General features: G+C 42.0%; 1 protein-coding gene across 1 annotated transcript in view; it reads right to left on the bottom strand.

The window, feature by feature from the left end:
• kdm3b (lysine (K)-specific demethylase 3B) overlaps positions 1–16,945 on the bottom strand; it is a 162,219-nt gene that overhangs the window by 65,037 nt on the left and 80,237 nt on the right. Inside the window, exons 9-11 of the mRNA XM_068043302.1 lie at positions 7,437–7,570; positions 4,075–5,444; positions 695–896 (exon numbers count right to left, since the gene is read on the bottom strand). Of these exons, the coding sequence (XP_067899403.1) occupies positions 695–896; positions 4,075–5,444; positions 7,437–7,570 (1,706 nt within the window). The remainder of the gene's footprint in view (positions 1–694; positions 897–4,074; positions 5,445–7,436; positions 7,571–16,945) is intronic.

Genomic DNA, 16,945 nt, shown 5'->3' with positions numbered 1-16,945 from the left:
AGACAAGAGTGCTATCACAAAGTGAGAAAAAAAAACACGCCACTGCGTTCCATAGCACCCTACCACTCCTCCACAAACCCAGTAAAAGTCATCTGAAAAATTACTAGAAATAGATGCAGCTTTCCACAAACTTGACCATTGGTTACATAAGCAATGCAAGCTACTGCGCACATTCACTAACTCGAATGAATGAGTCTCCGACTGTTAAGGTCCCAGTAAGGGTTCTACGATATACATGATCTAATTTAATTTTTAAAAATCTTCAAATCTTCTCCTGCACCATGAGCAGTTCGGACACGACTGGAAAAGACCATGTTATTTACTCATTATTGCTCTCCAACACAGGCGGGCATTAGGTTTTTCATAGTGAGACAAGAGATCACAGGGTTGCTTTGAGCTTTGCTGTTTTTTTCTGGAACTCCAGTTTCATCTCCATTGGTTTTCAAAAACACTAACTGATACAACAGAATTTCCAAAAGCCACGTCTAAAGGTCTACGGTAAAGTTTGAATTTCTCACGAGAGAACGTTGCCACGAGAAGAAGTGTTGTTTAATTTGTTAGACCTGGCTTAAGTCAACATAAACTGATGAACATTCACCCAAGCAACTTTTAGAACAGTGCATAAGGGTGTTGGAAGAACAAAACCTAGAAGCCTGATGGACATCAGTACTGTTCAATTAGCCAGCTTACTTACTTTCTGAAGTGGAAAAAACGGCAGGAGACCGTCGATTCATCATGATCTCTGAACTTTCGATAACGCACCAAGCGGCATTCTCGGCACTTGTGCAGGTGCGGTGCAACATTGATACAGGAGCCATCTTGCAAGAAGGATTCTCCAGACTGTTTCAGCTTTCTCACCTTACATACATCCTTCAAAACCGACTGATCAACAGAAACTGATGGAGAGAAAGCAAACTGAATAAGAACCCATTATTTTACATGGAAGAAAAGCAGTCTCCACAGATAAACATGCCCACCACTGATTTGCTTTTAGCCACTTGTTATATTAGTTCGCTGTTTTTATTTTTCATGGGTTGTTGGTGTTGCTGGCAAGGCCAGCATTTATTACCCATTCCTAAATACCCTACAGAAGGTGGTGGCAAGTCATCTTGAACCGCTGCAGTCCATGTGGTGTAGGTACACCCACAGTGCTACTAGGGAGGGAGTTCCAAGATTTTGATTGAGCTTGTGTGTTGTTGGAGTTGTACTCATCCAACCGTGCGCAGTATTCCATCACACTCCTGACTTGTGCCTTGCCGATAGTGGAATGGCTTTGGCTCTTCAGGAGGTGAGTCACTTGCCACAGAATACCCAGCCGCTGAACTGCTCTTGCAGCCACTGTTATTTATGTGGCTGGTCCAGTTAAAGTTCTGGTCAATGGTGACCCCCAGATGTTGATTGCACACCATTTCCCTCTTGTAAGGAAAAAGCGCCAACAGTGTATTTCTATGCCCCCTTTACTTTCAAATTGGTTAGCTATCATGCTGGGTCTGCTGAGCAATACAGAAGTCCAGTTGCTGTGTTAATGGAGAGAAAAGACCAAGGTGAGAAATGACCTACATCCACCTTGTTCGCTTTCCACCATCTTTGCATGGGAATTGCATGATACAACAATAACGCAGTTGTTGACTCATCCTGCCAATCAATCTCCATCAATTAGTCTACAACAGACCCAGATATGAGGCAAGGAAAACACCAATAGTGAAAAGCATCTTGAGAACCACAGATTCTAGGTCACCTGCTCCTCCTAAGCATGCTAACCCCATGTCTCAAATTGCACATAAAATGATATTTCAAGAAACTGGCTTCATCATGCCTACACTTCTACAAAAAGACAGTGCACGTTCATAGACTCAATTTTCTGAAGTTCCCATGTCACTGATTCATGGAATGGTTTTAATGTGGCTTGCAGCTGACTAAGGAAAACATACATTCCTTTAATTGGCTGCACAAAGAAAATGGCTTTTCCTAAACTCAAATTGGCTTCTGACAGTAATCAAAACCCTAACACAAGTGCCTTATCCATTTGCTGCTTGTACTAACAGTTTTAAGGAAGGAAACACGTGCCTAAAAACTCACCTCTAAATTTTTCCTTCATGTTGCTCTTTAAATATTAATCAAAATTAACCACATTCTGAAAAATCTCCCATGGAGGTGAGAAATACCCCTCTTGTTAAATAAAAAACTGATTTCAGTAAATTGCATGGTAAGCAAAGGGATCAGCTTGGATAACATCAGCAAAGGGTCATTCCTTAGTTGCATATCTGCATCATTCACTAAATGGTGTAGTTGCACGGCCTTATTCGGGAGCGGTGTGTAGTCAATATATCTATTTTGCTGCAATTTTAGTCGCAGCTGTCAATGTAGCCCTGACTTTTGGAAACCTAACTGATCGCAAAGGTTTTGGGACCAGGCCCTCACAACTCTTAAAAAAAAATCTGAATTCTTAGCTGTTGGGAAATATATGCAAGTATACAGATATAAGCAAAGTTTTCTCCTAAATAAAACAGCAATTGTTCCAGCCAGGCAGAAGCCAACTGTGTAAGCAGTTGCCTGGCTGGAACCCAGAAATGCACTGTCTTAGAAAAGCAGCAAACTTAATCCACTCCAAATTAACATTTGAAACACTTGGTGTCACAAAAAGCAGACAGATCTGCCACAGAAACTGGCTTTGAGGTGTCACAAAATTCTATGATGCAGTGCGCACTGAATAGTCATTTTTATAGTCAACACACATGACCCAGAAACAAAGCCACATCCAGAGGGAAAGAGATTAAATTTATATTGTATAAAGCAGTGAGATTCACATGCAGCAAAAAGCAAACGATTAATGAATCTGACAACCCAAGCGTATTGAATTAACATATGTAGTTGAACACAGACTTGGTAACCCTTTCCAGACGGATCAACAAATTAATCTAACTCCCTTGCGCTGAAACATTCATTAAGTCTTGTATCCTCAATGAGACTGGCAGCACATTTAGTCTTCCTAAATAAAAATTTTTGATGAACCAGAAACTCAAAAAAAAAATGCAAATTCTTTCCCCTCCCAGAATAAACTCATCATTCTAGATTCCAAAGTAGCAGTAATAATAGCGCTGGGACCTGAATGACCTTAAGATCTCTTCTGTTGGGGAGAGTTTGGGAAACAGTTTATGCCAAAAAAGTAATCAGGGTACAACATTTGAATAATATACACTTTAAAATATGAAAGCAAAATATTGCAGATGCTGGAAATCTGAAATAAAAACACGAAATGCTAGAAATACTCAGCAGGTCTGGCAGCATCTGTGGAGAGAAAAGCAGAGTAAACATTTCAGGTCAGTGACCTTTCAAGGTACAACAGTTGAATGCCAGCTGTGGGGCTTTTGTGCTTTCTTGAGGTTCCAACAGCACTAGGCACACAGTACTCCCCAACATTATCAAGGTGGAAAATCCCATGCCCCCAATGGTGTTTGTTACCTGACTTCTCAGGAGTCCCAGGAGTGGCCAGAGACAGCAGAAAATGCCGATCCCTTTCTGATTTGCATCTCTAATGAGTCCAAACTTATGTGATACCAATCAGAGTTTTTTTGTATGGAAATAACGCGAAGTTTCATGAAACTTGTACTCCAGCAGGAGGTTTTTCAAAAAGTATTGATGGCAAAACACAAGACACCCATAAAAGGATGAAATGCAAATATAACATAGGTCCATTTAATAAAAAAGCACGTCTCCCTAAAATGCAGACTATACCATTAATTATTAATGAAGTCATCCTGTGGTCCCAATAAAGAATGCTGCTTTGTCGGGTGTAATTTCTGGAAACATTGGTTTCCAGTCTAACATTATTACTCTTAGTTATTCTGATATGTAAGTTGACAGTCTAATGGAATGTCAATGCTAATCCCAGAACACTGAACTCAACGAGTACACTATTTGGAAAGGCTTTTTTTAAAAACGTAAGTTATCAAACAATCACAAAACGAAAAAGGAAAACTAAGCTTGCTCCCTTCACCACACCGACTGCAAATTCAACTACAGACTTTAAAAATAGTCCAGGTTTTACTTTTATTTATAGTGCTGTAAACTCACTTTTTGGTGGTCTTCCTCGAGGCCGTCCTCTCCCACGTCCCCGCCCCTTCCCTATTTGTTCTTTATTCCCTTCACCATTCGGCTCTCTTGTCTCATGCAAGTACGACAGATATCCTTTTAAACCAGTCTTTGATTGCAATCGCATATGCACCTCAGAATCACTGAGGTCTGATAAATCACTGTCAGAAGCTGAATCTGAATCCTGTTTGATACCCAAGCTCCTGTCATCTAAAGCAAATCTCCTCTGATCAAATTGGGACTGCTGACTGGATGAACCATCAAGGCCATTATCAGATGGACTGATGGCAAACAGAGACTGCTGCTGCTTGCCAGAATGGGGAGTGTCTGAGAAAGATTGCAAGCGTGGATTGTCTGGAGTTACGGAACTAGAAATAGGGATTGCAAGGTTTCCTGAACTTTGATCTCCAGTTGGGCTAGTGGATAAGGTTGGCATCTCAATATTGCCTGCAGCAAATGGGGTTTCTGGGGAGTCTGGTCTAGTAGTACCCAAAATAGCTGCCTTTTGAGCAGAAGAGGAAAATGGAGGTGAAAAGGTCTTTGGAAGCTCAAATTTGTTGCTGCCTGTGTCTGATGCCATCTTCTCAGGCTTCTTCCAGTTAAACAACAATGGGGGTTTTACAATAACTGATGCAGGAGCAGAAGCCGCAGGCCGTATTAAATCACTTCTGAACAGATTTGAATGTGGCCTGTTTGTGGGCAAACTATCCCCATTTCCCTTTAGATCTGCAAACCCAAGGAATGGATTCCCTGCTGGAATGGTAGGCATTTCCTCTTTCAGAAGATCTGGCGGTTGAACTGACTGAAGAAACTGGAGGTTAGAAGCACTTCTTGGAAAAGCAGGAGTTAGAGTTGGCATGGCTTCAGTAGCCCCCACAGGGATCTTTCTCTCAGCCCCTTCTCCATGTTTACCTCCTGTATGCAACGCTACAGAAGTTCCGTCTGCCTGCGTCATAGCACTTTTCTGGCCAGTGGCACTGGAAGCCATTTTAAAGGAATTGAAGCTTAAAGGGTCGTTGGATAAGCTTTCAGAAATTTCAGTGAAGTAGTTGCTCTGTGGAACATTCTGAGGCATGCACTGGAAAAACAAGTTATTCGACAAGCTGCCCGAATCCATGGAGATTTTCTTGTCAGCTTTATTCTCAGATTCATCAGTCATATTCCTGCCAAACCCAAATCCAAAGGGTTTGCTTTCTTGGTCAAATGTTCCATTTGTACCCTCATTACCATTTCTCTTTGGCTCTTCCATAAGGACTTGATTCTTAACTGATATTTGAAGTGCACGGTCTTCAGTTAAAGCTCCCTCTTTTAGAGTTTGGCAAGGATCTGGAAACCATTTCTTGAGTGGTTCCCTAAAATTGACAATGAAAGGTACTCATATTAATCAGGTAAGTTTGAAATTGAATTAGCAAACAGTAGGTACATCTCAACATTGCAATATAAAAGTGTTTGCAAAAGCTATGAGAAAGTTCATCAAAAATCTTGCAACTTTTCAAAACTCTTACTAAACCAATAACCTTATTCACAAAAGGTATACAGTTGTGAGATTATGAAATAAAATCCAAAGCCATGAGCAGCTACTTAAATATAGGCAAACACTATCTAGTGTTTTCTGAAAGGGTCATTTTCATATGCAGTTTGAGTAGTAAACTTATTCATTTTATCTGAAAGCTACCAGCATCGGTGTCCTCATGCCCCTGCACTTGGAAACAACCAGGCAAAAGTGTAAAAATGAAGGTACATTCTGGCTGAGCAGTACTCAAAGCAAGCTAGAGAATAAGTACTTCCACGACAGTACAATGACTTTTGTTAACTGCGTGGCAACATGCCAGACGAAAATACCCAGGAAAATTCCCAGTTTCCCCACAATTTTTGGCTTGCATCACAAACAGTTTGGTCTGCTGACATTTCACAAATGACTGCTATCTGTTCATTTAAAGAGAGAGGAAAGAGTGATAGAAACATGGTTAGAAAATGACTGAGATTGTGGGCAAGGAGCAGCAAAGGGGGTCCAAAGCAATCTAGATGATTCACCTTCATTTGGAGCTTCAAATCTCAAAATTTAGAGAAGCAAGAATAAACAAAGCCTGTCTTTTTAGTTGGTTTTGTCTAGATTTGCTAAATCTTGAGTTCTTGCTACTTTGGGCGGCACAGTGGCGCAGTGGTTAGCACCGCAGCCTCAAAGCTCCAGCGACCCTGGTTCAATTCTGGGTACTGCCTGTGTGGAGTTTGCAAGTTCTCCCTGTGTCTGCGTGGGTTTCCTCCGGGTGCTCCGGTTTCCTCCCACATGCCAAAGACTTGCAGGTTGATAGGTAAATTGACTATTATAAATTGCCCCTAGTATAGGTAGGTGGTAGGGAAATATAGGGACAGGTGGGGATGTGATAGGAATATGGAATTAGTGTAGGATTAGTATAAATGGGTGGTTGATGGTCGGCACAGACTCGGTGGGCCGAAGGGCCTGTTTCAGTGCTGTATCTCTAAATCTAAAAATCTAAATGATCATTGGGATTCAAATACTGAAGTTACAGCAAAGGACTGACAGGGTAGTTCCGTAGCGCACGGGCATGGACTTGAAGGGCCAAATGGCCTCTTTCTATGCAGTAAATGTCTATACCAGCATATCCCACAACCTTTTGTCCTTAGCCTCCTTCAAGTAGATTTACCTGGGACACAAATACTCTAATTCTGACTATGAAGAGCAATAAAATGGGTCATTAGTTTCTAAAAATACTTGCACAATTGCCAGCATATTATGTGCATGGGCAAGATTATTTTGTTTTTAAACACTTCAGACTTCTTTTTCAACTCACATCAAAATGTCACATACTGGGCTGGTTCATTAAAAAGGATGTGAACTGTTGTCAGGAAGTTGGAGATTAAGAAAGCCATCAGTGACATGAGTTTTTTGCTATTAAGGGCATCTTTTTTCCTCCTTCTGGTCAAATGAGGCACAAATGCAATCAATGAGGTGGTTTCACCATCAGATAAAACCCATGTCCAAAGACTCAGTCATTTTCTTAAGTGCAAAAGACAGACACAACCACCAGCAAGAGAGGCTATCAGGAAAACCAAGAGAAGCAGGAATGGATGATCACATACTTCCCTGTCTATTACTGGAAAGGCAGAAATACAATCTTATTTCAGGGTACGCCTAATAACTTTACTGAAGTTAGTCTGAACAAGATTCACTCAAATGATAACTTAACATTGAACATTTATTCTTGTGTGCAGTTCAATGTTTTTCTATTGTAAATGACAAGACACAGTTACAAATAAATCCAAAACACTGAGTACTAACAAGCATTAGGCAAATTTCACGCACAATACCAGGTTCTCCTTACCCTTTAGCAGTACCACATGCCTGCTGTACTGTTGCTAATGACGGGTCCTTTGAGGACCCCAATGTTGAAGAATTTCCCAAAGTCTTGTCTGATCCAGGAACAGGTGAGCTGGATGCCTGTAGATTTTTACATCTCTGAAATTGAGGAAATTATAGTTTGGAAAATGAAGTGTGTAAGTAAAAGGCCATTAAAAGAGACAAATATTAATAACTTTTAATCTGACCAACACTTCTGAATAAAAAGTCAATTTTCAGATTGCTTACACACCTAACAGATTTATGGTAAAAGAACTACTCAAAAGTAAAATCAAAGAACAGAGAATAGAAAATTTCATAAGCATCAAACTGTAGATGGCCATTTTGACAAGGGCCAAATAAGGGCAAATTGAATCAGAATTAATGATCTATGAACACTTTATGGTCATTTAATATTTATCTAAAAAATATTTTGGATAGGGGATCACACATAACACACCCTTACAAAAGATAATTATAATTGACTCACAATATAGAAGTTCACATGTAACAGAACAGAAAGATTGGCAAAAGCCAAGATTGAAGATGTGTGTTGCATAAAGCAGTGGCAACTAGTTATGCATTGTAAATGGTGATACAGCCCACCAAGCCTCCCGAGCTGCAATGTGAAAACTCCTGATTCTTTAAAATACCAGCATTTATCTCTGACAACACCAGATATGTGGTCTACTGGAAGTCCTCCACAGCATAATGAGTGAACAACACAGTATATACTCCACTGGAGACAGAGTTGCACTGTCAGAGGTGGTCTCTTTCCGATGACGCATCAAACTGAGGCCCTGTCCGCCTCCTTAGGTGGGCAGAAAACATCCCAGAACACTATTTTGAAGAGGTAAATTCCCCCCAGCGTCCTGACCACTATTTATCCCTCAACCAATACCAATAAAACAGACTATATGGTTGTCATCACATTGCTGTTTGTACATAAACTTGCTGCCACGTTTCCTACATTCAATAGTGACTTCACTTCAAATGTACTTCATTTCCTGTAAAGCACTTTGGGACATTCTGAGGTGTGAAAGGCGTTAAAGAAGTACAAGTCTTTCTTTCTACCCTGTTCATTATACAATGAAATGCAACATTAGCCACTACTCCGTTAAGCTCTTATTTGACCTAGGTGGTCTTGGATCTTACCCACCAGTATCCCACACTTTTCAGGCAAAATTTTATGCTATTTTGTATCTTGTCCTGTCATGCTGTTCAGGATTTTTTTTTTTTTAAAGTTCTGTGCCCTCAAGTTGAGGGATGTGTAGTGTTGGGTATGCAACAACTGTGATTTCAGACAACCAATGCCAGTATCAAGCAGTTCCAGATCAGGTATGACACAGCTGCCCTCTATTCAGCCCCACCTAGGAGCCTCAATTCTAACTTCAGAAAAAATTATTTTTTGATTATGTGACAGATGTTGCATTTCTACACATCATCAACCACCCTTGGACTTGGCTATGTGACTCTGACGATTGGGGGCAGTAGCCAATGCGTACCATCACCATTCTGATAATGGTGGGCCCTAACACTTCTTTCACAAGACTGCAATTTACACATACTTCCCTTCCTCAAATCCAGTATATTGTACTCACTGTTCACAGTGCTGTCTCCTCTATACTGGGGAGACCAAATGCAGTTGGGGCGACTGATTTGCCAGACATTTCCATTCTGTTCATAAGTCTTCTACACTGTTCCAGTGAAGCGCAATGCTTGCTCCAGATTAATACTTTAAGTTTTTCCTGGACACTGTAGCCCTCTGGACCGAGTATTGACTTTAGAAAATTGAAGACCTTAACTATAGTGTTAATGATACTTTACTAGGAGATCCTGGTGATGCCGTGGGGGTGGTAGAAAAGGTGAACAATTGGGATGCAGACTGGTGCTGGATTTCTTGTCCTCTTTTTGGGACTAGGCTTTCACTATCTTCCATCTTCGCAGTTCTTCCTTGGGTGTCCTTCTGAGTGCCTGACCTATTCACATCTTTGTTTCTCAATGTCTTTAGTTTCATTTATGCTTCTTTCGTTGTCTGACAAAATATCCATGTCACTTCAGAGTATGGCAAACAACAACTTGATTTAAAAAAAATACCCTCAAAAACAGTAAAAATATCCCAAGACATTTCTGAGGAGTTGACACTGAGCCACTTAAGGAGATATTAGGAAAGCTGACAAAAAGCTTGGTCAAAGAGGCAGGTTTAAGGAGCATCTTCAAGGAAGAAAGAGATATAGACAGGCAGAAAAGTTTAGGGAGGGAATTCCAGAGCTTCAAGGCAAGGTAGATGAAGGTTAACACAAACACTTCCATAACAGACTAAGCCAGCAACGGGTATATTCACAAAGTCATTTATAGAACTAAGCAGTTGAAGTCAGTCCAAAGAACACAATAACCAAGCAAGATGATGACATTTTACATAAAACTTACAGCCCCTGTTTTAAAGAACAAATTCTCAGATCTAGGTTACACTTACTTTGAACCCAAGTTCATAGATGAAATGAAGTATTCAGTGTTTCCATTTGCCATTAAATTAGGATTCCACTCAAGAGCCCAGAAATGGGGAAACAGTTATACTTCAAATACTTATGCTTTGGAAATCTTAACTGAGACAAGGGAGTAACAAAGCAAATCTTGTGAAATGAAATTAAGTTGCTGACAAAAATGCAAAGGTACAGGAATTGCCTGATATTTACACACAGAACAAGGCAGCTCGCATACAAAGAGCAATGATCCCGGCCTCTCACACCCAGCCCCAACAATGAATGGCCAGCACCCATAACTGCACTTGTCTGTGATACTTATTAAACAAATCCACTTCCATCATGAGCAATAATCTGGCATTAAAACAACTTTGATGGAGGGAAAAATCAATCTTGCAAATCTCCCATTGACACCTGAGGTTGACCCATCTTATTCATTAATTCACAGATTCAGCTTCTGCACCATCTGCTACATCTTCCTTGCATTTTAGAGCTGTGAAGAAATCTTTCATTAATGCTATCACCTCCCCCCACCCTCCATTGATGAATGTGTCTGGTTATATATAGAAAGGGGCATAATTACATGCAGAATGGAAAAGGAAAGGAGCAGCCCTGATAATAATGGATGACATAAGGACAATAGTAAAAAAGGATCTTGGTTCAGAAGATCAGAAAGTAGAATCAGTATAGGTGGAGATTAGGAATAACAAGAGTCAGAAAACGGTGGCAGTAGTTTATGGACCCCCTAACAGTAGTTGTTAGACAGAACATTAAGCAAAAAATAATTACCGCTTGTAACAAACACAACATAATTTCTCACTCTTATTCCTGGTTACTTTACACTCATTCTATTTTTTTTTGAATCAATTTTTTGGTTGCCCTTTTGTGGTTTCTAAAACTCTCCCAATCCTCATGCTTACTACTATTATTTGCAACATTATCAACATTAAGAGTGGGGTACTTTAATCTTCATATAGACTGGACAAATCAAACTGGCAAAGCTAGTCTGGAAAATGAGTTTGTAGAAGACTTTCATGACAGCTTCCTAGAATAATACATTATGGAATAAACTAGAGATAAAGTTATATTAGATCTAGAATTGTGCAATGAGGCAGGGTTAATTAGTAATCTCAGAAAAAGATCCTCTGGGGAGAAAGTGACCATAATACAACTGAATTCCACATTAAGTTTGAGAGCAATATACTCAGTTTCAAAACAAGAATCTTAAATTTAAATAAAGCCAAGGGAGAGCTGGCTAAGGTTGATGGGTAAATAGAATAAAAAGCATGGTGGTAAATAACCAGTGGAAAACATTTAAAGAAACTATTCAAAATGTTCAACAAATGTTCATTAGCGATAGTCAGCACAGTTTTGTGAAGGGTAGGTCGTGCCTCACAAACCTTATTGAGTTTTTCGAGAAGGTGACCAAACAGGTGGATGAGGGTAAAGCAGTGGATGTGGTGTATATGGATTTCCGTAAGGCGTTTGATAAGGTACCCCACGGTAGGCTATTGCAGAAAATACGGAGGTATGGGGTTGAAGGTGATTTAGAGCTTTGGATTAGAAATTGGCTAGCTGAAAGAAGACAGAGGGTGGTGGTTGATGGCAAATGTTCATCCTGGAGTTTAGTTACTAGTGGTGTACCGCAAGGATCTGTTTTGGGGCCACTGCTGTTTGTCATTTTTATAAATGACCTGGAAGAGGGTGTAGAAGGGTGGGTTAGTAAATTTGCGGATGACACGAAGGTCAGTGGAGTTGTGGATAGTGCCGAAGGATGTTGTAGGGTACAGAGGGACATAGATAGGCTGCAGAGCTGGGCTGAGAGATGGCAAATGGAGTTTAATGTGGAAAAGTGTGAGGTGATTCACTTTGGAAGGAGTAACAGGAATGCAGAGTACTGGGCTAATGGGAAGATTCTTGGTAGTGTAGATGAGCAGAGAGATCTTGGTGTCCAGGTACATAAATCCCTGAAAGTTGCTACCCAGGTTAATAAGGCTGTTAAGAAGGCATATGGTGCGTTAGCTTTTATTAGTAGGGGGACCGAGTTTCGGAGCCACGAGGTTATGCTGCAGCTGTACAAAACTCTGGTGAGGCCGCACCTGGAGTATTGCGTGCAGTTCTGGTCACCGCATTATAGGAAGGATGTGGAAGCTTTGGAAAGGGTGCAGAGGAGATTTACTAGGATGTTGCCTGGTATGGAGGGAAGGTCTTACGAGGAAAGGCTGAGGGACTTGAGGTTGTTTTCGTTGGAGAGAAGGAGGAGGAGAGGTGACTTAATAGAGACATACAAGATAATCAGAGGGTTAGATAGGGTGGATAGTGAGAGTCTTTTTCCTCGGATGGTGATGGCAAACACGAGGGGACATAGCTTTAAGTTGAGGGGTGACAGATATAGGACAGATGTTAGAGGTAGTTTCTTTACTCAGAGAGTAGTAGGGGCGTGGAACGCCCTGCCTGCAACAGTAGTAGACTCGCCAACTTTAAGGGCATTTAAGTGGTCATTGGATAGACATATGGATGAAAATGGAATAGTGTAGGTCAGATGGTTTCACAGGTTGGCGCAACATCGAGGGCCGAAGGGCCTGTACTGCGCTGTAATGTTCTAATGTAAAAAAAAATGTGTTCCATTAAAAACAAAAGCTCAGCAAGAAAGATCCATCTGTGCCTTACTAGTGAAGTTGACAGTATTAAGTTAAAAGAGGCTCATAACGTTGCCAAGAATAGTAGTATGTCTGAGGATTGGGGAGAGTTTTTAAAAAAAAAATCAGCAAAGGGTGACCGAAAAGCTGATAAAAAGGGAAACAACAGAATATGGGAATAAACTAGACAAGAATATAAAACAGGTTGTAAGAGCTTTTACAAGCATTTAAAAAGGTGGAGAGTAGCTAAATCAAATGTTTCTCCCCTAGAGGCAGAGACAAGAGAAATTATCACAGGAAATGGCAGAGACATTGAACAAATATTTATTGTCTGTTTTCACAGTAGAAGACACAACTTACATACCAGAAATAGAGGATAACCAAGGGGCAATAAGAGGGAGGAACTTAAGTTAATTATCAAAGAAAAGGTATTAGAGAAATTTAAGGGACTAAAAGCTGAAAAATCCCCAGGACCTGATGGCCGACATCCTAGGGCTTGAAAAGAGGAGGCTGCAAATAGTGGATGCACTGGTAATGATTTCCCAAAATTTCCGAGATTCGAGAATGGCCCCAGCGTAATGAAAGTTACAAATATAACACCATTGCTCACAAAAGGAGGGACAGAGAAAACACAGAACTACAGCCCAGTTAGCCTGACATTGTTGGGAAAATCATTATGACTAGACAAAATCAACATGGTTTTAAGAAACGGAAATTCTGTTTTTGTTTTTATTCGTTTCATGGGATGTGGGAGTCGCTGGCTAAGCTAGCATTTATTGCCCATCCCTAATTGACTTTGAGAAGGTGGTGGTGAGCTGCCTTCTTGAACCGCTGTAGTCCATGTAGGGTAGGTACACCAACAGTACTGTTAGGAGCAAAATACTGCAGATGCTGGAAATCTGAAATAAAAACAAGAAATGCTGGAACCGCTCAGCAGGTCTGGCAGCATCTGTGGAAAGAGAAGCAGAGTTAACGTTTCGGGTCAGTGACCCTTCTTCTGAACCGACCCGAAACGTTAACTCTGCTTCTCTTTCCACAGATGCTGCCAGACCTGCTGAGTGGTTCCAGCATTTCTTGTTTTTATTTTAGTACTGTTAGGAAGCGAGTTCCAGGATTTTGACCCAACGATAGCGAAGGAACAACAATATTGTTGCAAGTCAGGATGGTGTGTGGCTTGGAGGGGAACTTGCAGGCAGTGGTGTTCCCACACATCTGCTGCCCTTGTCCTTCTTGATGGTAGGGGTTATGGGTTTGGAAGTTGCTGCCTCAGTAGCCTTGGTGCGTTGCTGCAGTGCATCTTGTAGATGGAACACACTGCTGTCACTGTGTGTTGGTTATGGAGGGAGTGAATGTTTGTGCACAGGGTGCCAATCAAGCGGGCTGCTTTGTCCTGGATGGTGTCGAGCTTCTTGAGTGTTGTTGGAGCTGCACCCATCCAGGCAAGTGGAGAGTATTCCATCACACTCCTGACTTGTGCCTTGTAGATGGTGGACAGGTTTTGGGGAGTCAGGTGGTGAGTTATTTGCCACAGGATTCCTAGCCTCTGACCCATTCTTGTAGCCATGGTCTTTATTTGGCTACTCCAGTTCCGTTTCTGATCAATGGTAACCCCCAGGATTTTGATAGTGGGGGATTCAGCGATCGTAATCCTGTTGATCATCAAAGGGAGATGGTTAGATTCTCTCTTGTTGGACATGGTCATCGCTTGGCACTTGTGTGGCACGAATGTTACTTGCCACTTATCAGCCCAAGCCAGGATATTGTCCAGGTCTTGCTGCATTTCTACACGGACTGCTTCAGTATCTGAAGAGTCACGAATGGTGCTGAACCTTGTGCAATCATCAGCGAACATCCCCACTTCAGACCTTATGATGAAGCAGCTGAAGATGGTTGGGCCTCAGACACCACCCTGAAGAACTCCTGCAGTGATGTCCTGGAGCTGAGATAATTGACCTTCAACAACCACAACCATCTTACTTTGCGCTAGGTAAAATTCCAATCAGAAGAGAGTTTTCCCCCTGATTCCCTTTGACTCCAGTTTAGTGAGGGCTCCTTGATGCCAAACACAGTCAAATGCTGCCTTGATGTCAAGGGCAGTTACTCTCACCTCACCTCAAGTACAGCTCTTTTGTCCACGTTTGAACCAAGTCTGTAATGAGGTCAGGAGCTGAGTGGCCTTGGCAGAACCCAAACTGAGCGTCACTGAGCAGATTATTGCTATGCAAGTGCTACTTGAAAGCACCGTCAATGACACCTTCCATCACTTTACTGATGATTGAAAGTCGTCTGATGGGGTGGTAATTGGCTGGGTTGGATTTGTCCTGCTTTTTGTGTACAGGACATACCTGGGCAATTTTCCACATTGCCGGGTAGATGCCAGTGTTGTAGCAGTACTGGAAGAGCTTGGCTAGGGGTGCGACAGGTTCTGGAGCACAAGTCTTCTGTACTATTGCCGGAATGTTGTCAGGGCAGTATCCAGTGCCTTCAGTCCTTTCTTGATATCACATGGAGTGAATCAAATTGGCTGAAGACTGGTAGCTGGGGACTTGAGGAGGAGGCCGAGATGGATCATCGGCACTTCTGGCTGAAGATTGCTGCAAATGCTTCAGCCTTATCTTGTACACCGATGTGCTGGGCTCCCCCATCATTAAGGATGGGCATATTTGTGGAGCAACCTCCTCCAGTTAGTTTTTTTAAGTGTCCACCACCATTCACGACTGGATGTGGCAGGACTGCAGAGCTCAGATCGAATCCATTGTTTGTGGGATTGCTTCGCCCTATCGCATGCTGCTTACGCTGGTTGACATGCAAGTAATCCTGGGTTGTAGCTTCACCAGGTTGACACGTCATTTTGAGGTATGCCCTCCTGCACTCTTCATTTGGGGTTGAGAACAATTCTGCTACTACTGATGGTTCACAGCGCCTCATGGATGCCCAGTTTTGTATTGCTAGATCTGTTCAAAATCTATCCCATTTAGCACGATGGTAGTACCACAACACATTGGAGTGTATCCTCAATTCAGCTATAATAACAAGGCTGCGTTTGCTGGCAACGCAACCACTAGATAGTGCAGTATTTGCACATGTGCAAATGCAGCCTCATGCACTGAAACATCACAGACATTTTTGGTAGCTGCCAGTAGTAAAGATGGTGCTGCTCAATTTATCACAAAAATAAATGAAATTCAAATTCCCAGTGGCTGTGAAGGCGGCCTCCATCCCACCCCCAAGCTTCTCTTTGCCGCTGCTATCTGCGCCCGTCTCCCCCTCGGCCACTCGTCGCTTCTCTCCCACTCGCCTTCACTGCTTCTCCTCCCGCTCACCTCGCCACTTCCTCCTCCTCTGCTCTGCTTCCCACTCCCTCCCCCTTCTGCTCCCTCCCACTCGCAGCCTCTCTCCCCTCCTCTGCCTATCTTGTCACTCTCTCTCCCCCCTGCTTCCTCCTTGCGGGGAGGACAGGCAGAGCAGAGTGGGGAGAAGTGGCGAGGCGTGGAGCAAGTGGCCGGCAGGGCGGGGGGGGGGGAGTCACTTTGACAATACAAATGTACTTTTTTTTTTTTGCTTTAATTAGGAGAGGAAAAGTGACTTGAAATATCTCATTAAAAGAACATCCTCACACAAACACAATCCCCCTTCCACTCAGATTAATAAATGCCACTTGAATTGCTCAGTTATTAGACCCCAGATCCTTCCATTTCATCCATACACCATAGTTCCTCCTTCTTTAAGCCCTTATAATTCTTCCATAGTCTTTGGATTGCCTTCATTCAACAAGATATAATTTTTTCCGAATTTTACAACAAGAATAATAGAACAAGGAGTTCACATCAATTCACTAATTTCTAATTGATTTCCATCTATGAGGGCTTTAGTGACACTGTAGAGGAATGGGAATCTCTGACGCAACTTCTGCGTTTACCTGCATGTGTGTGGACATCTGAAGTTGCTGTCAGTTTCACAGCGTAATACTGACAGTTTTGCTGTTACAACAGTTTGAGTTAGCTGCTGTGAAACTATGGACTTTCTAAAGCTATTTTCCGACACTAGTGTAGGTAGGTGGTAGGAGAATGGTGGGGATGTGGTAGGGAATATGGGATTAATGTAGGATTAGTAAAAATGGGTGGTTGTTGGGCGGCACAGACGCGGTGGGCTCAAGGGCCTGCTTCAGTGCTGTATCTAATGTGAAGACAGGTCTCCACAAGGACTGTACTGTAGTCATGCCTACCAAGACTGTCATGGACAGATGCATCTGCTTCAGGCAGATTGGTGAGGATGATAAATGTGTCAAATTTATTCGAGTTTTTTTGAGAATGTAACTAGTAGGGTAAATAAAGGGGAAACCAGTAAATGTAGCATACTTGGATTTCCAAAAT

The sequence above is a fragment of the Heterodontus francisci genome, chromosome 12, assembly GCF_036365525.1.
Source record: "Heterodontus francisci isolate sHetFra1 chromosome 12, sHetFra1.hap1, whole genome shotgun sequence".
Lineage (NCBI taxonomy): Eukaryota > Metazoa > Chordata > Chondrichthyes > Heterodontiformes > Heterodontidae > Heterodontus > Heterodontus francisci.
This window is presented reverse-complemented; position numbering and strand designations above follow the sequence as displayed.